We start from the raw sequence: 22557 nt of genomic DNA, 5'->3' as shown, positions 1-22557 counted from the left end.
TCTCTCTCTCTCTCTCTCTCTATATATATATATATATATATAAATGCTCTGTGCATGAGTTCCTTAAAAACAAAAGAACCAATGAACGAAATCACACCAAATTTGGCAACAAAATGTCTCACAACACAAGAAGTGACCATCACTCAAAAATTATGACTTTGTCATTTGGGAGTTGCAGTTGCTGGGATTTATAGTTCACCTACAATCAAATAGCATTCTGAACTCCATCAATGAGGGAATTGAACCAAATTTGGCACCAGAACTCCCATGACCAACAGACAACACTTGTAGGTGAATTATAAATCCCAGCAACTCCCAACTCCCAAATGACAAAATCAAGATATTTACATGACGATTCATAACAGTAGCAAAATTACAGTTATGAAGTAGCAAAGAAAATAATTTAATGGTTCGGAGTCACCAAACTTGATCTATGGTGGGGACTTGGGATGACAATGGTGGGGACTTGGGACACTGAAAACATTTGGGTCAGGAGATGGGATCCGTTAAATGGTAGCTACAAACTGGCAAATAATCAAACCTACGAAAGTGGAATCTGCAAAAGTGGAGGCTGTTTACATTTTGATCATTTATTAGACTTGGTGGTTTTGCGATTTGAACGGTGACCCTTAATGTTCTGTGCTTGATGGCTTTGCCAGGACTTAGAATCATAGAATCATAGAGTTGGAAAAGACCTCCTGGGCCATCCAGTCCAACCCCATTCTGCCAAGAAGCAGGAATATTGCATTCAAATCACCCCTGACAGATGGCCATCCAGCCTCTGTTTAAAAGCTTCCAAAGAAGGAGCCTCCACCACACTCCGGGGCAGAGAGTTCCACTGCTGAACGGCTCACAGTCAGGAAGTTCTTCCTCATGTTCAGATGGAATCCCCTCTCTTGTAGTTTGAAGCCATTGCTCCATTGCGTCCTAGTCTCCAAGGAAGCAGAAAACGAGCTTGCTCTCTCCTCCCTGTGGCTTCCTCTCACATATTTATACATGGCTATCATATCTCCTCTCAGCCTTCTCTTCTTCAGGCTAAACATGCCCAGTTCCTTAAGCCACTCCTCATAGGGCTTGCTCTCCAGACCCTTGATCATTTTAGTCGCCCTCCTCTTGACACATTCCAGCTTGTCAATATCTCTCTTGAATTGTGGTGCCCAGAATTGGACACAATATTCCAGGTGTGGTCTAACCAAAGCGGAATAGAGCGTGGGTAGCATTACTTCCCTAGATCTAGACACTAGGCTCCTATTGATGCAGGCCAAAATCCCATTGGCTTTTTTTGCTGCCACATCACGTTGGCTCATGTTTAACTTGTTGTCCACGAGGACTCCCAAGATCTTTTTCCCACATACTGCTCTCGAGCCAGGCATTGTCCCCCATTCTGTATCTTTGCATTTCATTTTTTTCTGCCTAAGTGGAATATCTTGTCACTATTGAACTTCATTAGTCCTTGTAATGCTGCCCTTTCAGCCTCCGCAGGGCATCGTCTCCCACGGCATCCCTCCTGGATCTCAAGGCCAGGGATAATGTTACCTGGATACCTTGTCCCACTTTCTCTAGTCACGTGTCTTTACCTTGGGAAGGCAGCTGCCCCATTGATCCAAGCAAGGGAAGCGATCCATGCGACTGGGCTCTGGGGCACCTGGAAGAGCTCAGGCCATGTCCGAAAAGCAGGTGGGGAGTCCCTGACTTGCCCAAGTTGCATCCATGTGCTGTTATTTGGACTCCTCCTGCCATTTGGACATTCTTGGAGTGCATTAATTGTAAGGTTTTGCGATCTAGACTCGTTAAGAATCAACACACAGACACACACTGGTCCTCTAACTCTCTTTACTGCCAGTTTGCAAAGGAAAAATCGGGGAAAGGCTCTCATCTTCTCCCCAATCTCCGTACTCTCTCCATTCTTCCCTTTCTGCAAAGATACAGAATGGGGGACGATCCTGGCTCGAGAGCAGTACGTGTGAAAAAGATCTTGGAGTCCTCGTGGACAGCAAGTTAAACATGAGCCAACAATGTGATGTGGCGGCAAAAAAAGCCAATGGGATTTTGGCCTGCATCAATAGGAGCATAGTGTCTAGATCTAGGGAAGTCATGCTCCCCATGCTCTATTCTGCTTTGGGTAGACCACACCTGGAATATTGTGTCCAATTCTGGGCACCACAATTCAAGAGAGATATTGACAAGCTGGAATGTGTCCAGAGGAGGGCGACTAAAACGATCAAGGGCCAGGAGATTCCATCTGAACATGAGGAAGAACTTCCTGACTGTGAGAGCCGTTCAGCAGTGGAACTCTCTGCCCCGGAGTGTGGTGGAGGCTCCTTCTTTGGAAGCTTTTAAACAGAGGCTGGATGGCCATCTGTCAGGGGTGATTTGAAGGCAATATTCCTGCTTCTTGGCAGAATGGGGTTGGACTGGATGGCCCATGAGGTCTCTTCCAACTTGATTCTATGAAAGTGTTTTTGCGGCGCAGATGATTACATGGGGAATCCTGGAAGCAGCTTGAGGACCGGATGGCGATGAAACAAGCCGTGGTGCACTGATGTGCATTGAAAGTTTTCTTTTGCGTGCCTTTGTGGTAATCTGTTGTCTAGACACCACAGCTTGAAGCTAGCTTAGGACCACATTAAATGGTCAATGGAGATGTTGCCTGTGACTTTCCTGAGGTCATCCTATCGGTTTCTATGACTAAGTGGGAATTTGGACCCTGGTCTCCAGAACTGCAATCCAGCGCTTAAACTATTACGCCATGGTCTTTCATCCACAAAGGGACACAAAATGAGGACACCGAAGCCCTGAAATAATCATTCTGACGTCAGATGAAATGTTCCTTCAGTCCCCAAATGGTCTAACATTCCACTAACTGAACACTTCATTTGAGCCTTTAGAAATACATTTTAGGCATCCAAGTGACCAGGGGAATCCGAACACAACAAAAGGAAAAGTTCTGTATAAAAAATAATATTCAGTCACTCACTCTCTGCAAATAATAGGAATTTGGGGACCAAAGGAAGTATTTATTTGTGGGGACTGAATTCTTATGAGATGGAATCCCTACTTTTCCCTTCCCTGTTGCTGCTTTGCAAGGAATAGTTTTGTATTTGTGAATTGTTGAATAGAGATTCATGTTGGACAGGAGTCTGTGAATTAATTGTCCTGTCCCTTTAAAAACCTAGAGCAGATTCAGGGATCAGACATGGCTGTGTAATAGACAAGAAATGCAGGGCCCTTCTACACTTCCCTATATCCCAGGATCTGATCCCAGATTATTATCTTTGAACTGGATTATATGAGTCTCCACTGATTTATAATCTGGGATACACCTGTGAAATGTGGACTGTCTACAGACGTCATACGCAACTCCTAGAACGATTCCATCAGCGTTGCCTCTGAAAATCCTGCAAATCTCTGGGGAAGACAGGCGGACAAATGTCAGCGTGCTGGAAGAAGCAAAGACCACCAGCATTGAAGCGATGGTCCTCCACCATCAACTCCTCTGGACCGGCCACGTTGTCCTGATGCCCGACCACCGTCTCCTAAAGCAGTTGCTCTACTCTGAACTCAAGAACGGAAAATAGAATGCTGGAGAACAGGAAAAGATGGGCTCAAAGCCAACCTTAAAACTGTGGCATAGACACCGAGAACTGGGAAGCCCTGGCTCTCGAGCACTCGTAATGAGGTCAGCTGTGACCAGCAGTGCTGCAAAATTCGAAGAGGCACAAATGGAGGGCGAAAGGGAGAAACGTGCCAAAAGGAAGAAGGCATGATAAGCCAACCCTGACCGGGACCATCTTCTGTCTCAACTGATGTCCTCACTGCGGGAGAAGATGCAGATCAAGAATAGGGCTCCACAGCCACCTACCATCCCACCACCAAGACACCACATCTGGAAGACAACCATCCTCGAACTAAAAGGAATTGCCTAAGTAAGTAAGTAATTTTTTTTGACGTGTCAGGAGCGACTTGAGAAACTGCAAGTCGCTTCTGGTGTGAGAGAATTGGCTGTCTGCAAGGATGTTGCCCAGGGGACGCCCGGATAATTTGATGTTTTATCCTTGTGGGAGGCTTCTCTCATGTCCCCGCATGAGGAGCTGGAGCTGATAGAGGGAGCTCATCCACCTCTCCCTGGATTCGAACCTGCAACTTCTCGGTCTTCAGTCCTGCCGGCACAAGGGTTTAACCCACCCACTGCGCCACCGGGGGCTCCAAGCAAGTAAATAATCTGGGATAAGAAGATAATCTGGAATCAAATCCTGGGATATAAGGCAGTGTAGTCAGGGCCTCAGATGAGGCAAATGTATGGGGAAGTGGTAGTATTCTTTCAGTATTGTTTATATATATCGAGTCCCCAGTGGCACAGTGGGTTAAACCGCTGAGCTGCTGAACTTGCTGATTGAAAAGTCAGCGGTTTGAATCCAGGGAGTGGGCTTAGTTCCCACTGTTAGCCCTAGCTTCTGCCAACCTAGCAGTTCAAAAACCTGAAAATGTGAGTATCATAGAATCATAGATTCAAAAAGTGTTGGAAGAGACCTCATGGGCCATCCAGTCCAACCCCCTGCCAAGAAGCAGAAATATTTTGCATTCAAATCACCCCTGACAGATGGCCATCCAGCCTCTGTTTAAAAGCTTCCAAAGAAGGAGCCTCCACCACACTCCGGGGCAGAGAGTTCCACTGCTGAACGGCTCTCACAGTCAGGAAGTTCTTCCTCATGTTCAGATGTAATCTCCTCTCTTGTAGTTTGAAGCCATTGTTCCATTGTGTCCTAGTCTCCAGGGAAGCAGAAAACAAGCTTGCTCCCTCCTCCCTGTGGCTTCCTCTCACATGTTTATACATGGTTATCATATCTCCTCTCAGCCTTCTCTTCTTCAGGCTTAACATGCCCAGCTCCTTAAGCTGCTCCTCATAGGGCTTGTTCTCCAGACCCTTGATCATTTTAGTCGCCCTCCTCTGGACACATTCCAGCTTGTCAATATCTCTCTTGAATTGTGGTGCCCAGAATTGGACACGATATTCGGTATTGTTTATATATATCGTGCCCTCAGTGGCGCAGTGGATTAAACTGCTGAGCTGCTGAACTTGCTGACCCAAAAGGTTGGCGAGTGGGGTGTGGGGATTTCCAGGGAGTGGGGTGATTTCCCACTGTTAGCCCTAGCTTCTGCCAAACTAGCAGTTCGAAAACCTGAAAATGTGTGTTGATCAATAGGTACCATTTCTGCAGGAAGGTAATGGTGCTCCATGCAGTCATGCTGGCCACATGACCTTGGAGACATCTATGGACAACGCCGGCTCTTTAGCTTAGAAATGGGGATGAGCACCAACCCCCAGAGTTGGACACCACTAGACCTAATGTCAAGGGAAAGCCTAGTAAATACATATATGTGTGTGTGTGGCCTTTACCTTTACTATATGTGTGTGTGTGTGTGTGTGTAGTGTATATATATATATATATTGAGAGAAAGTATCCAAATGACCTTTCTGCTTTTCCCGATTATTTTCTAGCAATGCACATCACCAGCTACATTTTATCCTCATCCTGAGTTTCTTTTTAATTCTGACACGTAACAGAACTGTGTGAGTATCAGTCCCATTGATGTGGGTTTTAACGTGTGCATCTAACCATGTTTAGAGGCCCTGAAAAACAACACAATCCCTTGGTTTGAAGGGGTGCCTTCAACAAAAAGAAAGACATGTTACAAAGTCGTACACGGAATGGTGGTATTCTTTTTCTGCTCGTTTTTCTTCCAACATATTATTTTTCCCAAATATCGAAGATGAAAAACAGAAAAGAAAGTTACAATGCTAGACTCCTTTTTTTTTCATTTAGTTACATAAATAAAATTTTTATAAATATCTCTTTATAAACAATATATAAATAGCTTTACAACATAAATATATTTATGCGTGACATGAATGTACAAACAGCAAACGTTATGCGAAGAACGGCCGGCTTCCTCCGTCGGTAGGCATGGGGCGGCCCCTTGTCGTGGGGGGAAAAAAGGTATCTCATATCCGTGTGTGTGTATTCGTGTCTCCATGTGTGTCTGTATGTGTGCGTGTCTGGTGTGTGTTTAGATATACATGTAGGTGTGTAAATATATATATGTATGTAATGTATATATTGGGTATGATAGGGAGAGCTTTCAGATTTCGAAAAAGGAACAGAAACACAAGCTCTGCCTCGTTCCCACCCGCCCCGAATTTTGCTGGTTTGGCTCTGAGTCCTTGTTCCAACAGAAGAAGCCCAGCCAGGTTTGACAATCCATCGGGATGTCCCCAAATGTCCATGGAATGGGGTGAATGGATGCAGAAGACGTGTCGGTTCAAACACCTGGAAAAGAAGAGGAGAAAGACACTCAGCAAACTGCTCACACAAGACCCAGGGCTATTCAACATCTGTATCTCTGACTTGGATGATGGAATCATAGAATCAAAGAGTTGGAAGAGACCTCATGGGCCATCCAGTCCAACCCCCTGCCAAGAAGCAGGAATATTGCATTCAAAGCACTCCTGACAGATGGCCATCCGGCCTCTGTTTAAAAGCTTCCAAAGAAGGAGCCTCCACCACACTCTGGGGCAGAGAGTTCCACTGCTGAATAGAAGGAACATCTGGATGGAAAACAGTCCCCTTGAAAGGCCCCTTTTCTACACTGTCCTTATATTGCAGGACCTGATCCCAGATTATCTGCTTATCCCAGATTATATGTCAGTAGAGACTCATATAATCCAATTTAAAGCAGATGTTTTGCTTGGAGAAGAGAAGGTTGAGAAGGGATATGAGAACGACATTTAAATATCTGAAAGGATATCCCATTGAGGAGGGGTCAGAGACTAGAACACCATGGGCCATTGGATCCCAAACTACAGGAAAAGAAATTCCACCTGAATATAACTCCCAGGATTCCATACCATTCAGACATGGCAATTAAAGTGGCGTCAAACTGCATTCATTCTACAGTGAAGATATTCCCAGTGGTGTCCTTCTAGAAAGGGGGGGGGGGGTCAACACTTGGAGAAGTCACTTTTGAGGATAATGCTAGCTAGAGGATTCTGCATTTGCAAGGGTCAATGCATTTTTCTATTGCAAGGGTCAGTGCATTTATGTTTTGCAAGGGTCAGTGCATTTCTCTACTGCGAGGGCCAATACATTCCTTTTTTGCAAATGTCAATGAATGTCTCTCTTGCCAGGATCAATGCATTCTTCTATTGCCAGGGTCAATGTATTTCTCTCTTGCAAGGGTTAATGCATTTCTCTCTTGCAAGGGTTAATGCATTTCTCTCTTGCAAGGGATAATGCATTTCTCTCTTGCAAGAGTAAATGCATTTCTCTGTTGTGAGGGTTAATGCATTTCTCTCTTGCAAGGGATAATGCATTTCTCTTTTGAAAGGTTCAATGCCTTTCTCTCTTGCAAGGGTTAATGCATTTCTTTTTTGCAAGGTTCAATGCATTTCTCTCTTGCAAGGGATAATGCATTTCTCTTTTGCAAGGTTCAATGCATTTCTCTCTTGCAAGGATTAATGAATGTCTCTCTTGCCAGGATCAATGCATTCTTCTATTGCCAGGGTCAATGCATTTCTCTCTTGCAAGGGTTAATGCATTTCTTTTTTGCAAGGTTCAATGCATTTCTCTCTTGCAAGGGATAATGCATTTCTCTGTTGTGAGGGTTACTGCCTTTCTATTTTGCAAGGTTCAATGCATTTCCCTCTTGTAAGAGTAAATTCATTTCTCTGTTGTGAGGGTTAATGCATTTCTCTCTTGCAAGGGTCAATGCATTCCTCTATTGCAAAGGGTCAAGATATTTCTCCCTTGCAAAGGTCAGTGTATTTCTCTCTTGCAAGGTCAATGCATCCCTCTCTTGCAAGAGTCAATGTACTTCTCTTTGCAAGAGTCAATACACTTCTCTTTTGCAAGGGTCAATGCATTTCTCCCCTTCACATGAAGTGTGGGATTTGCTCCATTTCCCTTGTGGTCTATCTGCACCCATTTAATGCAGCCTGAGCCTGGAGACTTTGCCCAGTTTCCTAGTCGTCCGGCTGCTAAAGGCTGGGAATGCAAGAGCGTAAGGCCAGAGACAATCAATCGCAGGGAAAAGCTGTGCCTGTCTCTATGAAAGAAAGAAACAAAGTGCTGTTCTTTGCAGCAGGGCTCCATAGGAGAGATGGGGAACGCGACCCTTTTTTGGCTCTCTCCAAAGAGTTAAAGGAGGGCATGTGAATGGAGCTGAAACGGTTGCCCATTTACTTCTGCTCTTTGCCACTTTCCGACCATTGCAGAAGAGAGGCAGAAAAGCCTTGTCTAAAACGTCCAAAAATGTTTGGAAACTGTTTTTCTCAAGTCTAAGGAAACTGGTCAGGAGAACCAGAACGGACAAACTTTTCAGTGCAGGAATTATTTCCTGTACAGACAATATTTCTGTAAAGAAATATAGCAGACTCTCAGTTAACCAGCACCCATGGGGATTGCTAGGTACCAAATAAATTTAGATTCTGGTTGCTTGAGAGTTACTATTAAAAATAGGTCTAATACTATACCCTATACTATACCATAAACTCTGTATTGGCTTGATATTAATATAGAAGCATAGTAATTAAAAGCAGAGGAAGACAAATTATTATTATTATTATTATTATTATTATTATTATTTAAACCCAGCTATATCTTTCCCAAAGGAGACTCAAAGCGACTTACTATTAAAATTAAGAAAAAACCAAATGTGACACAGTCAAAAATATAGCAAAAACAGATTTTACTATATTTTTGAAAAATGATGTTATTTTAAATTCTATTTTAAGTATTATTTTTTGCCGGTTGCTTGAGAGTTCCAGTTGCTTGAGTCCCGGTTAAGTGAGAGTCAACTTTCTTAATATTTTTGGGGAGAGGTTGCTGTTTCGTGTGTAAAAGTATGATAGAAAACAGCCATTTTTTACACAAATATTAATATATCTTTGCAGAAATTTTTTCTATGCTGAATTTTGTACAGAATTAAATTTTGAGCTAAAGTTTTCAAAAACTACCCAGACAGTAGGAGAAAATTATTAATTTTACAAGTTGTTTCCTTCAATAATAACAATCATCAGGTTATATCTTTATTGGATTTTAGTGGGATATGGCCCTGTCCTTTCTATAAAACCACTGGTATTTTCCCAATGTAACTACCTGAATCACTATGTACCACAACTCCCATAATTCCTGGCTATTGTTCTCTGGGATTGGGAATCATAAGACATTTTGGCCAAGAACATCGAGACATTGGAGATATGATAGCCATGTATAAATATGTGAGAGGAAACCACAGGGAGGAGGGAGCGAGCTTGTTTTCTGCTGCCCTGGAGACTAGGATGCAATGGAACAATGGCTTCAAACTACAAGAGAGGAGATTCCATCTGAACATGAGGAAGAACTTCCTGACTGTGAGAGCCGTTCAGCAGTGGAACTCTCTGCCCCGGAGTGTGGTAGAGGCTCCTTTTTTGGAAGCTTTTAAACAGAGGCTGGATGGCCATCTGTCAGGGGTGATTTGAATGCAATATTCCTGTTTCTTGGCAAGGGGTTGGACTGGATGGCCCATGAGGTCTCTTCCAACTCTTTGATTCTATGATTCTATGATTCAAGTCTGTTAATCATCTTCTGGAAGGACATCCAAAACACACCTTTTTTGGACTACAGTTCCCCAATCTCCCCAGTCACCAGGCCCAGGATTCTGGGAGTTGTAGTCTCCTAAAACAACAGTAGGCAGTGGTTCCCATGTCATTTTGGGGAAGAGGAACTAGGATTTAGTCTAGACTTCAAAAAGAGCTCTCCAAGGTGCTGAACCTATCTGGGTGAATGGAGTTCAGCACCTTGGAGAGCGCCTTCAAAGCTGAGGCTATTGGGAGCATCTATACCAGGCATGGGCCAACTTAGGCCCTCTGGGTGTTTTGGACTTCAACTCCCACAATTCCTAACAGCCTAACGGCTGTTAGGAATTCTGGGAGTTGAAGTCCAAAACACCCAGAGGGCCTAAGTTGGCCCATGCCTGGAAAACCCTCTTCCCAATTAGCTAGCTCCTCAAAGTGGTGGATGATCCACCAGCTACTCTTTCCATCCTAGCAATAAACTTATGTGAGACCCTCTTTGTAGACCCAACGTGTCTGAGCATCAAACTATGCTTCACCCATAGAAAGAAACCCACTGTGGGAACATGGACAACTCACTCTACAGACTCTCAACCCCATGGTACAAAATAACATGAAGGCGCACAACAATTTTGGACATCACAGCAAAGGAGAATATTGCTGCCTCTGAAGAGTCTCCTCCTCTGGAGATTTTTAAGCAGAGGCTGGATGGCCATCTGTCGGGAGTGCCTTGATTGTGTCTTCCTGCATGGCAGGATAATAAGGTTGGACCAGATGGTCCTTAGGGTCTCTTCCAACTCTAGGATACTATTCTAAGAACAGTTTTCATTCGGGGAGATTGTTTGGGGATATTGGTTGCATGTGCATTGTGGAATGAATGCAGTTGGACAGGGTTTGACGTCAAGGCAAGCTGCAGGTTTGTAAGACCTTATAGTAATGGACAACATGTTAAACATGAGCCAGGAATGTGATGTGGTGGCAAAAAAAGCCAATGGGATTTTGGCCTGCATCAATAGGAGCATAGTGTCTAGATCTAGCGAAGTCATGCTCCCCATGCTCTATTCTGCTTTGGTTAGACCACACCTGGAATATTGTGTCCATTTCTGGGCACCACAATTGAAGAGAGATATTGACAAGCAGGAATGTGTCCAGAGGAGGGCGACTAAAATGATCAAGGGTCTGGAGAACAAGCCCTATGAGGAGCGGCTTAAGGAGCTGGGCATGTTTAGCCTGAAGAAGAGAAGGCTGAGAGGAGATATGATAGCCATGTATAAATATGTGAGAGGAAGCCACAGGGAGGAGGGAGCAAGCTTGTTTTCTGCTTCCCTGGAGACTAGGACGCAATGGAACAATGGCTTCAAACTACAACAAAGGAGATTCCATCTGAACATGAGTAAGAACTTCCTGACTGTGAGAGCCGTTCAGCAGTGGAACTCTCTGCCCCGGAGTGTGGTGGAGGCGCCTTCTTTGGAAGCTTTTAAACAGTGTCTGGATGGCCATCTGTCAGGGGTGATTTGAATGCAATATTTCTGTTTCTTGGCAGGGGGTTGGACTGGATGGCCCATGAATCATAGAATCATAGAATCAAAGAGTTGGAAGAGACCTCATGGGCCATCCAGTCCAACCCCATTCTGCCAAGAAGCAGGAATATTGCATTCAAATCACCTCTGACAAATGGCCATCCAGCCTCTGCTTAAAAGCTTCCAAAGAAGGAGCCTCCAACTCCAAAGAAGGTCTCTTCCAACTCTTTGATTCTATGATTCTAATAATATTTATAATAATAAATAATAATTGTACAAAATCCAACATATATATCTTGTTTGCTGGGTCATGCTATGTTTTTGGGTCAGTAAAATAATAATAATAATAATAATAATAATAATAATAATAATAATAATATACAGGCAGTCCCTGGGTTACAAACATTCGACGTATAAATATCCATCTTACAAATGACTCCTACTTAAGAATTGGCCTTTTTTTCGTGTCAGGATTGACTTCAGCTTCTGATGTGAGAGAACCGGCTGTCTGCAAGAATGTTGCCCAGGGGACGCCGGGATATTTTACCATCCTGTGGAAGGCTTCTCTCATTTCCCCGAATGGGATGCTGGAGCTAACAGATGGGAGCTCACCCTGTTCCTGGATTCGAACTGCCAACCTTTTGGTCAGCAGTCCTGCTAGCACAAGGGTTTAACCCATTGCACAACCTTTAGGTTAAAGAATGGGGGTAAGACAACAGGAAGTGAGACAAATCTTCCCCTTGGAAGGAAGGCAAATCCACTCCTGGAAGAGTTATTATCACGGGGGAAAGGGATCTCCATTGAAGCTTTCTCTCCAATCCTGGTTTCCACAACAAGCCATATTTTTCAAAAATCCAATGATCACAGGAACAGAAACTGAAGTGAAATCTTCTGAACAGGGGCACAAGCAGCAAAGGAAACACCACAAGCGGGGTTCACCCTTCCCTATGCTATGCAAAGCTCACACCCACACACACACCCACTCCAATAAGGTATAGATCATCAATGAAGAACATGTGCTGCAAGTATATCTCAGATAAAGGCACTAACAAAACTTCCTCTCAATATTTCCCTCCTAAGAAAACCCTGTGAATTTCAAGGGGTACATAAAGTCTTGTGGGGACTTGAGAGCATCCATAGATTTTGTGTTGTTGAGGGTTTTCATGGCTGGGATGATTGGGTTGCTGTGAGTTTTCTGGGCTGTCTGGCCATGTTTCAGAAGCATTCTTTCCTGGCGTTTCACCCACATCTATGGCTGGGATTCTCAGAGGCTGTGAGTTCTGTTGGAAACTAGGCAATTGGGATTTATATATCTGTGGAATTATGTCCAGCGTGGGAGAAAGAAAGAACTCTTGTCTGCTTGAGGCAGGTGTGAATGTTGCAATTGGCCACCTTGATCAGCATTAAATGGTCTTGCAGCTTCAAAACCTGGCTGTTTGCTTCCTTGGGGGGGGGGGGATCCTTTGTTGGGAGGAGATTATCTGACCCTGATTGATTCTTCTCTGTAAATGCTCTGTTTTTAAGTGTTGCTCTTTCTTTAGAATCCTAATTTTAGACTTAAAAAAAAAACTGGTTACCAGACTGTGTTCACTTTCATGGTTTCCTCCTTTCTGTTGAAATTGTGGGCAATTACATGTGGAAATTGAAACCATGAAAACGAACACAATCTGGCAACCAGTATAAAAACAAAACAAAACAAAAAACTCTACAATAAGGACAGTAAAGACTCAAAAAACGGGAATTCCAGACAGGAAGCAATCAGGGCCAGCTAATCACCTCCCAACAAAGGATCCTTGTGGTACTAGCCCTGGCCAAGACCTTTATAGTTGCCCAGTAGACCCTGGAAATGAGTTGCCCCAGGCCCCACTCTGACCATCAGTTAGGACCTATCTTTGTACTTTACCCACTCCCCTGGCCCTATATTGTTGTTGTTCATTCGTTCAGTCGTCTCCGACTCTTCGTGACCTCATGGACCAGTCCACGCCAGAGCTCCCTGTCGGCCGTTACCACCCCCAGCTCCCTCAAGGTCAGTCCAGTCACTTCAAGGATGCCATCCATCCATCTTGCCCTTGGTCGGCCCCTCTTCCTTTTGCCTTCCACTTTCCCCAGCATGTCTTCTCTAGGCTTTCCTGTCTCCTCATGATGTGGCCAAAGGACTTCAACTTTGTCTCTAGTATCTTTCCCTCCAGTGAGCAGTCGGGCTTTATTTCCTGGAGGATGGACTGGTTGGATCTTCTCGCAGTCCAAGGCATTCTCAGCACTTTCCTCCAACACCACAGCTCAAAAGCATCGATCTTCCTTCGCTCAGCCTTCCCTAAGGTCCAGCTCTCACATCCGTAGGTGACTACAGGGAATACCATGACTTTGACTAGGCAATGGATCTTTGTTGCCAGTCCTATATTACTTCGCTGCATTAGCCCTGGCCCAGCCCTTTCATAATTCGCTAGGCCCACTTTGAAATTTGGGCCATTGGCAGTTAATTTTACACGGTGGTCTAGTTTTGGAACTGATTTTTAAAATTTATATGATTGTGTTAATAGTTTTATGTCTATCTCCCCTATGTTAATAGGGGAGATAGAGTAGTATACAAATAAAGTTTTATACGAGGGTTGAATGAAAAGTAATGCCTCCACCTCCATAACTCCTCAACAGATGGCAGTACTGGTGTGCGGCAAGTACTGGCTTGTTCAGTAGACTCTCCTCTACAGTTCCATTACTTTTCATTCAACCTTATATATTATATTATATCCCCCAGGCAGGAAGCAGCCAGGCTTTGAATCTGCAAGGCCATTCAATACTAATCAAGGTGGTCAATTGCAACATCCACACTGCCTCAAACAGACAAGAGTTCTTTCTCTCACCCTGGACATTATTTCACAGGTATATAAACCTCATTAGCCTCGTTTCCAACAGACCTCCCAACCTCTGAGGATGCCTGCCATAGATGTGGGTGAAGCATTAGGAGGGAATGGTTCTGGAACATTGACAGACAGCTTGGAAAACTCACAGCCACCCATCCATGAATTTTGTATCCATGAAGATTCCTAGAACCAAACCTCAGTGGATACTGAGGCTGCACTATAGCAGTGTTTCTCAACCTGGAGGTCGGGACCCTGGGGGGGGGGGGAGGTCATGAGGGAGTGTCAGAGGGGTCTCCAAAGACCATCAGAAAACACAATATTTTCTGTTGGTCATGGGGGTTCTGTGTGGGAAGTTTGGCCCAATTCTATTGTTGGTGAGATTCAGTGCTCTTTGGCTCCTTCTTTGGAAGTTTTTAAGCAGAGGCCAGATGGCCATCTGTCAGGGGTGATTTGAATGCAATATTCCTGCTTCTTGGCAGAATGGGGTTGGACTTTATGATGGCCCAGGAGGTCTCCCCCAACTCTAGGATTCTATGATTCTATAGAATCTTAGAGTTGGAAGAGACCTTGTGGGCCATCTAGTCCAACCCTATTCTTCCAAGAAGCAGGACAAATGTATTCAAAGCACCCCCAACAGATGGACATCCAGCCTCTGCTTAAAAGCCTGCAAAGAAGGAGCCTCCTCCACACTCCGGGGCAGAGAGTTCCACTGCTGAACAGCTCTCACCGTCAGGAAGTTCTTCCTCATGTTCAGATGTAGTCTGAAGCCATTGTTCCATTGCATCCTAGTCTACAGGGAAGCAGAAAACAAGCCTGCTCCCTCCTCCCTGTGGCTTCCTCTCACATATTTATACATGGCTATCAGGGCCGTAGCCAGAAAAAAAATTCGGGAGGGGTTGAAATTTTCGCGGGGGGGGGGGATTGAAATTTTTCGGGGGGGGGTATTGAAATTTTCATGGGGGGAGGTTGACATTTTCGCGGGGGGTTGAAATTTTCGCAGGGGTGTGTGTGAAATTTTCGCGGGGGGGGATTGAAATTTTTCGGGGGGGGTATTGAAATTTTCATGGGGGGAGGTTGAAATTTTCGCGGGGGGTTGAAATTTTCGCAGGGGGGTGTGTGAAATTTTCGCGGTGGGGGGGTTGACATTTTCGCCAGGGGGTTGACATTTTCGTGGGGGGTTTGACATTTTTGCGGGGGGGGGTTGAAATTTTCGCGGGGGGGGTGGTTGAAACCTGCCTCCTAGCTTACGCTGAAGCAAAGAATACAGCAGGGGGCAGAGCATCCTTCCATAGCCTGCATCTCTGCCCCTGTCAACCACCTCCACCAAGTCTGGCCTCCTTAATGAGAGCATTCAACACACACACACCCAACTTGATTGCTTCACTACATTGGCTATTGCTGCAAGTAATGGCAGTGTGAATAAATTGTCAATATTTGCTTGAGATAGTGCTTGCAGTTCTGGAAGGCCTCTTAAGTTTTTGTATCTCATAGACTTAGCATGGGGATTTGGTTAACCAGTTAAAATTCATGAGTAAACCAGGTTTTTTTTTTTAACCTGAAAACTTTCGGGGGGGGTTGAACCCCTAACCCCCCCCCCCCCCCACGCTACAGGCCTGATGGCTATCACGTCTCCTTTCAGCCTTGTCTTCTTCAGGCTAAACATGCCCAGCTCTTTAAGCCGCTCCTCATAGGGCTTGTTCTCCAGACCCTTGATCATTTTAGTCGCCCTCCTCTGGACACACTCCAGCTTCATCCTATGTAACCACTCCGCTTATCCCGCAGGAATGCTACAAATAAAGCTGCAGCGCCACTCACCTGCAGCAGGGGGCGCCCTCGGCCCTGGTTGCTTCAGCTTCAGCACCCGAGGCCACTCATGGAGCCGATGCGGTCGAGCTTGAGGCCGAAGCAGCCCTTCCCGGCGCCGGCACCACCTCCTCCTCCGCCTCCGCCTCCGCCTCCTCCGCCGCCCTTCTTGCCCAGGCCTTTGCCGTGGAAGCGCCGCGGGCTCCCTCCTCCTCCTCCTCCTCCTCTCTCTCCTCCTCCCGCGTGGCTCTCCCCGTGGGCCGCCCGGCCCCATCCCGCCCGCGGGGGCTTGCCCTCGGTGCGAAGGTCCCGCATCAGCCGCGAAGACGAGGACGAGGAAGAGGCGTCTTTGCCTTTGCCTTTGGCCTTGGTGCCGCCCCGAGGGGCGCTGCCGCCCGAGGACGAGGCCGGGCCCGAGGACGAAGAAGAGGAAGCGGAGACCTCCTCCCGCAGCAGCAGCTCCGCCAGAGAAGGAACCTGCAGAGGGGAAGAGAGGGGGGAAAGAGGGGCGGTGAAAAGGGGGCCCATTCCGGACAGGTCAGCCCACCTGTTTGGACCAGGGAACGCGGCATACCTTGACCATCCTGACTATTAGGGAGGTGGATAGTTGCAATACCCCAAAAGTGAACGATTTCCCCAAGTGTTTGCCCTGGAAAGCCCCAGAAGACCCTTTCCCAGGTTCTGATAGTTGCAATATCCCCAAAAGAGAAGGATTTCCCCCACCTGTTTGCACTTTAAAGCCCAGAATCCCCATTGGTCAGACAACTAGGGGATTCTAGGGGTTGCAATACCCCAAAAGAGAAGGATTTTCTCATCTGGTTTGCATTGGAAAGCCCAGAAGCCCCTTTCCCAGGTTCTGATAGTTGCAATATCCCAAAAAGAGAAGGATTTCCCCCACCTGTTTGCACTTTAAAGCCCAGAATCCCCATTGGCCAGACAACTACCCCTAGACACCCCAGTCTAGGGGTTGCAATACCCCAAAAGAGAAGGATTTTCTCATCTGGTTTGCATTGGAAAGCCCAGAAGCCCCTTTGCCAGGATTTGATAGTTGCAATACTCCAAAAGAGAAGGATTTTCCCAGCTATTTGGATTGAAAGACCCAGAAACCCCTTCCCTTCCTGACCATGGGGCATTCAGATAGTTGCAATACCTCAAAAGAGAAGGATTTCCCCAGCTATTTGGATTGGAAGACCCAGAATCCCCTTCCCTTCCTGACCGTGGGGCATTCGGATAGTTGCAATACCCCAAAACAGGAGGATTTCCCACCTGTTTGGCTGACTATAGGGTATTCAGATACTTGCAATGGAGAATAGAGAAGGATTTCCCCACCTGTTTTTATTGGAAAGCCCAAAATCCCTGTTGACCAGACAACTAGGGGATTCTGGAGCTTGCAGTACCTCAAAAGAGAGGGGTTTTCCCCAACTGTTTGGACTGGGAACCCCTTTGACAGGTTCTGAGAGTAGCAATACCCCCAAAGAGAAGGATTTTCCCACCTGTCCGCTCTGGAAAGCCCAGAATCCAGATGACCAGGGGATTCTGGAGGTTGCAATACCCCGAAAATCGCTGGATTTCCCCACCTGTTTGGACTAGGAGACCCAAAATCCCCTACCCTTCCTGTCTGTGTGATATTGGATTGGAAAGCCCAGAAGCCCTTTCCCTACTTGACCGTAGGATATTCTGATAGTTTCAATACCCCAAAAGAGAAGGATTTTCCCATCTGTTTGGATTGGAAAGCCCAGAAGCCCCTTTGCCAGGTTTTCAGGGTTGCAATACCCCAAAAGAGAAGGATTACCCACCTGTTTGGATTGGAAAGCCCAGTATCCCTTTCCCTTCCTGATTGTGGGATATTCTGATACTTGCAATGGAAAAAAAGAGAAGTATTTCCCCACATGTTTGCACTGGAAAGCCCCAAATCCCCTTTAGCCAGGGGATTTGGGGCTTTTCAGTGCAAACGTGATAGGGGATTCTAGGGGTTGCAATACCCCAAATGAGAAGAATTTCCCACCTATTTGGATTGGAAAGCCCGGAGTCCTTTCCCTGACTGAACGTGAGATATTCTGATAAGTTGGAATAGTGAAAAGAGAAGGATTTTCCCCACTTTTTGCACTGGAAAGCCCAGAATCCCCTTTGGCCAGACAACTAGGGGATTCTAGAGGTTGCAATACCCCAAAAGAGAATGATTTCCCCACCTGTTTGGACTAGGAGACTCAGCATCCCCTTCCCTTACTAACCAGAGGGTATTCGGATAGTTCCAATACCCCAAAAGAGAAGGATTTCCCCACCTGATTGGACTAGAAAGCTCAGAATCCCCATTAGTCAAATGACTAGGAGATTCTGGGGGTTGCAATGCCCCAAAAGAGAAGGATTTCATTGCCTGTTTGGATTGGAAAACCCAGAATCCCCTTCCCTTCCTGACAATGGGGTATTCTGATACTTGCAATGGGAAAAAGAGAAGAATTTCCCTACCTGATTGGACTAGAAAGCCCAGAATCCCCATTAGTCAAATGACTAGGGGATTCTGGGGGTTGCAATGCCCCAAAAAAGAAGGATTTCATTGCCTGTTTGGATTGGAAAACCCATAATCCCCTTCCCTTCCTGACAGTGGGGTATGCTGATACTTGCAATGGGAAAAAGAGAAGAATTTCCCTACCTGCTTGGACTGGAAAGCCCAGAATCCCCTTTGGCTAGGTGACTAGGGGATTCTGGGGGTTGCAATGGCCCAAAAGAGAAGGATTTCCCCACCTGTTTGGACTAGGAGACCCTACATCCCCTTCCCTTACTAACTGGATAGTTGCAATACCCCAAAAATGAAGGATTTCCCCACCTGTTTGGATTGGAAAGCCCAGCATCCCCTTCCCTGGCTGACTGCATGTAAACCATTGCTATGATCCTTTGACAAGTCCTTGCACCTTCCCTCCCAAAGCTTGAATCCTCTCTATTGCCATTGCATGCAAGCTTGGAACATCATAACACAACTTGAGCTTCATTCTATGGCGCTGTCAGTCCAGCCAAGCCAAACTCCAAAGGCTTCGAGTAGCATCGGTGGGTCAAGTGGGGTCAAGAGCGCCATGCTTTCTCCATCCTACATACCACCAAAAGCGGGTGTTTGTTTATTATTGTTGTTGTTGTTTATTGACACTCCGCTTGGGTCTCTCCACAAGGACTGCCAAGTGATCAAAGCAACATCATCCATGTTCTATCTCATTTGAACCGGATTATCTGAGTCCACACTGCACTATAACCCAGTTCAAACAGACTCAAAAGCTGGATCTACTCTGCCTTATATCTCAGAGTCTGACCCCACATTACGGGATGGATCCTTCATTGGGAACAACTTCTGAAAGATGAGCAGATATGGGCCAACTTGGGCTTTCTAGGGGTTTTGGACTCCAACTCCCACCATTCCTAACAGCCTCTATGCATGCGGGATTTGTGGATACTGAGGGATAGCTGTACATCCCAAATTAATTTGAGATTCATCAGCATACCCACATCATTGTTCCCTCATAGATTGTGCATTGACAACAACTTCTGAAAGATGAGCAGATATGGTCCAACTTGGACCTTCTAGGGGTTTTGGACTCCAACTCCCACCATTCCTAACAGCCTCTATAGGTGCAGGATTTGTGGATACTGAGGGATAACTATACACCCCAAATTAATTAGAGACTCAACAGCATACCCACAGCATTGTTTCCTCATAGATTGTGCATTGACAACAACTTCTGAAAGATGAGCAGATATGGGCCAACTAGGACCTTCTAGGGGTTTTGGACTCCAACTCCCACCATTCCTAACACCCTCTATGCATGCAAGATTTGTGGATACTGAGGGATAGCTATACATCCCAAATTAATTTGAGACTCATCAGCATATCCATACCATTGTTTCCTCATAAATTGTGAATTGACAACAACTTCTGAAAGATGAGCAGATATGGGTGAACTTGGACCTTCTAGGGGTTTTGGACTCCAACTCCCACCATTCCTAACAGCTTCTATGGATGCAGGGTTTGTGGATACTGAGGGATAGCTATACACCCCAAATTAATTAGAGACTCATCAACATACCCACAGCATTGTTTCCTCGTAGACTGTACCTTCTAAAGAGGCATCTCTGCAGTGGATTGGTCAGCATTTGGAGGCAAAGTTCTGATTAACCTTCTGCCATCCCATTTTCCAGCTGATGTTAGAAAGCCCCAGTTTCTCTTTCTTCTCCCCCCTTTGTCCTCAGCCTTCTTCCCTAGGGTTTGGCTACACAGTCCTGATTAACCCCCTGTCATCCCACTTTTCCAGCTGATGTTAGAAAGCCCCGGTTTCTCTTTCCTCTCCCCCCTTTGTCCTCAGCCTTCTTCCCTTGGTGCAAACTTAGTTGAAGCTGCTCCACATTCCTGATTAACTCAGTCCTGATTAACCCTCTGCCATCCCACTTTTCCAACTGACGCTAGAAAGCCCCGGTTTCTTTTTCCTCTTCCCCCTTTGTCCTCAGCCGTCTTCCCTTGAATTTGGCTACACAGTCCTGATTAACTCTCTGCCATCCCACTTTTCCAGCTGACATTAGAAAGCCCCAGTTTCTCTTTTCTCTCCCCGCTTTGTCCTTCTCCCTCTGGTGCAAACTGAGTTGAAGCTGCTCCACATTCCTGATTAACTCAGTCCTGATTAACCCTCTGCCATCCCACTTTTCCAGCTGACATTAGAAAGCCCCAGTTTCTCTTTCCTCTTCCCCCTTTGTCCTCAGACTTCTTCCCTTGGATTTGGCTACACAGTCCTGATTAATCCTCTGCCATCCCAAGAAAGCCCCAGTTTCTTTTTCCTCTTCCCCCTTAGTCCTCAGCCTTCTTCCCTTGGTGCAAACTGAGTTGAAGCTGCTCCACATTCCTGCTTAGCCCAGTCCTGATTAACCCTCTGCCATCCCACTTTTTCAGCTGACATTAGAAAGCCCCAGTTTCTCTTTCCTCTTCCCCCTTTGTCCTCAGACTTCTTCCCTTGCTGCAAACTTAGTCTATCCCACTTTTCCAGCTGACGTTAGAAAGCCCCGGTTTCTTTTTCCTCTTCCCCCTTTGTCCTCAGCCTTCTTCCCTTGGTGCAAACTTAGTTGAAGCTGCTCCACATTCCTGATTAACCCAGTCCTGATTAACCCTCTGCCATCCCAAGAAAGCCTCCATTTCTCTTTGCTCTTCCCCCTTTGTCCTCGTCCTTCTTCCCTTGGTGCAAACTTAGTCCATCCTACTTTTCCAGCTGAGGTTAGAAAGCCCCAGTTGCTTTTTCCTCTTCCTCCTTTGTTCTCAGCCTTCTTCCCTTGGATTAGACTACACAGTCCTGATTAGCCCTCTGTCATCCCATTTTTCCAGCTGAGATTAGAAAGCCCCAATTTCTTTTTCCTCTCCCCTTGTCCTCAGCCTTCCTCCCTTGCTGCAAACTGAGTTGAAGCTCAGGTCTCTTCATAGAATCCAGATTATCGAAGCAGACAACCCACGTTATCATCTTTGAACCGGATTATATGAGTCTACACTGCCATATAATCCAGTCCAAAGTAGATAACATATGGCAGTGGAGAAGGGGCCTTTGACTCCTGGAGTTGTTGTCCAGTTCTCAATCCACTAGACCAGGTATGGGTCAACTTTGAGCTTCCTTCCAAGGGTTTTGGACTCCAACTCCCACCATTCCTGACGGCCTCAGGCCCCTTCCTTTTCCCCCTCAGCCGCTTAAGCGGCTGAGGGGGAAAAGGAAGGGTCCTGAGGCTGTCAGGAATGGTGGGAGTTGGAGTCCAAAACCCTTGGAAGGGCCAAAGTTGTCCCAGTCGTGTTGGAGAGTCTCCTTCCTGGCTTACCTTAACCTGGAACCCGGGCGGTGGAGGTTTCCCGTGGGAGGCGAGGGCCAGCAAGGCGAGCAGGAGTCCCAGGGCCACGAGGGGCGAGGGGGGCATCCCGTGGGGAGAGGTGGGCCAAGGCCGCGGGCGCAAGGAGGGACTCTCCCACGGGTGGGTGGATGGATGGATCCTCCAAAGGGTAAGGGTGGAAGCCGGAGTCCTCTTCTCCTTCTCCTTCTCCTTCTCCTCCTCCTCCAAACTCCTGCCTTGCTCTCCTCCTCCTCTTCTCTTTCCTTCGAGGATCAGATCGGTTTCTTCTTCGCGCCGGGATCGCCGTCGGCTTTTTATAGCCAACCTGCTGAGCGGTGACGTCACCCCCCCGCCCTCCCCACTCGCGGGCGGAGGATGGAGTGGGGGGGAAAGGGAGAGAGAGAGATTGAGAGATTGAGAAAGAGAGAGAGAAGGGAAAGGAGGAAGGGAAGAGGAGCAGGTCTCCAGGCGCAAATCCGACGGGGATACCTCGCTGCCCCGAAAGTCCCACGCGAGACTCTCCGTGGGACAGACAAAGAGAAAGAAGAGAGAAGGGGGAGTGGAGTGGAGGGCAGAGGGAGAGATTGAGAGAGAGGGAAAAGGAGGAAAGGAACAGGAGATCTCCAAGCGCAGATCCGACGAGGATCCCTCACTGCCCCGAAAGTCCCACGCGGGACCCTCCGTGGGACAGACAAAGAGACAGAAGAGAGAAGAGGGAGTGAAGTGTATGGGGCAAGGGAGAGATTGAGAGAGAGGGAAAAGGAGGAAATGGAGATCTCCAGGCGCAGAACCGACGAGGATACCTCACTGCCTCGAAAGTCCCACGCGAGACCGTCCGTGGGGCAGACAAAGAGGGGCAAGGGGGAGGTTGAGAGAGAGGGAAAAGGAGGAAAGGAACAGGAGATCTCCAGGCGCAGAACCGACG

At 46.5% G+C, this 22557-nt stretch overlaps 1 protein-coding gene across 1 annotated transcript; it reads right to left on the bottom strand.

The window, feature by feature from the left end:
• Positions 1–5710: 5710 nt before the first annotated feature.
• NPPC (natriuretic peptide C) lies at positions 5711–22069 on the bottom strand. The gene is made up of 3 exons (XM_060767326.2): positions 21624–22069; positions 15807–16271; positions 5711–6329 (listed from the first exon to the last, which is right to left on the bottom strand). Exons 1-2 carry the CDS (start codon positions 21717–21719, stop codon positions 15846–15848), a joined length of 522 nt encoding a protein of 173 aa, XP_060623309.2. The 5' UTR covers positions 21720–22069; the 3' UTR covers positions 5711–6329; positions 15807–15845.
• Between the last annotated feature and the right edge of the window lie 488 nt (positions 22070–22557).

Source organism: Anolis sagrei, chromosome 3 (assembly GCF_037176765.1).
Source record: "Anolis sagrei isolate rAnoSag1 chromosome 3, rAnoSag1.mat, whole genome shotgun sequence".
NCBI lineage: Eukaryota > Metazoa > Chordata > Lepidosauria > Squamata > Dactyloidae > Anolis > Anolis sagrei.
This window is presented reverse-complemented; position numbering and strand designations above follow the sequence as displayed.

Excerpts from the sequence above, each read along its gene's own strand:
- NPPC (XM_060767326.2), bottom strand. The coding sequence starts at position 21,719 with ATGCCCCCCTCGCCCCTCGTGGCCCTGGGACTCCTGCTCGCCTTGCTG. Across the intron at positions 16,272-21,623 it reads CGCCCGGGTTCCAGGTTAAG|GTTCCTTCTCTGGCGGAGCT; the intron begins GTAAGCCAGGAA and ends TCCCCTCTGCAG.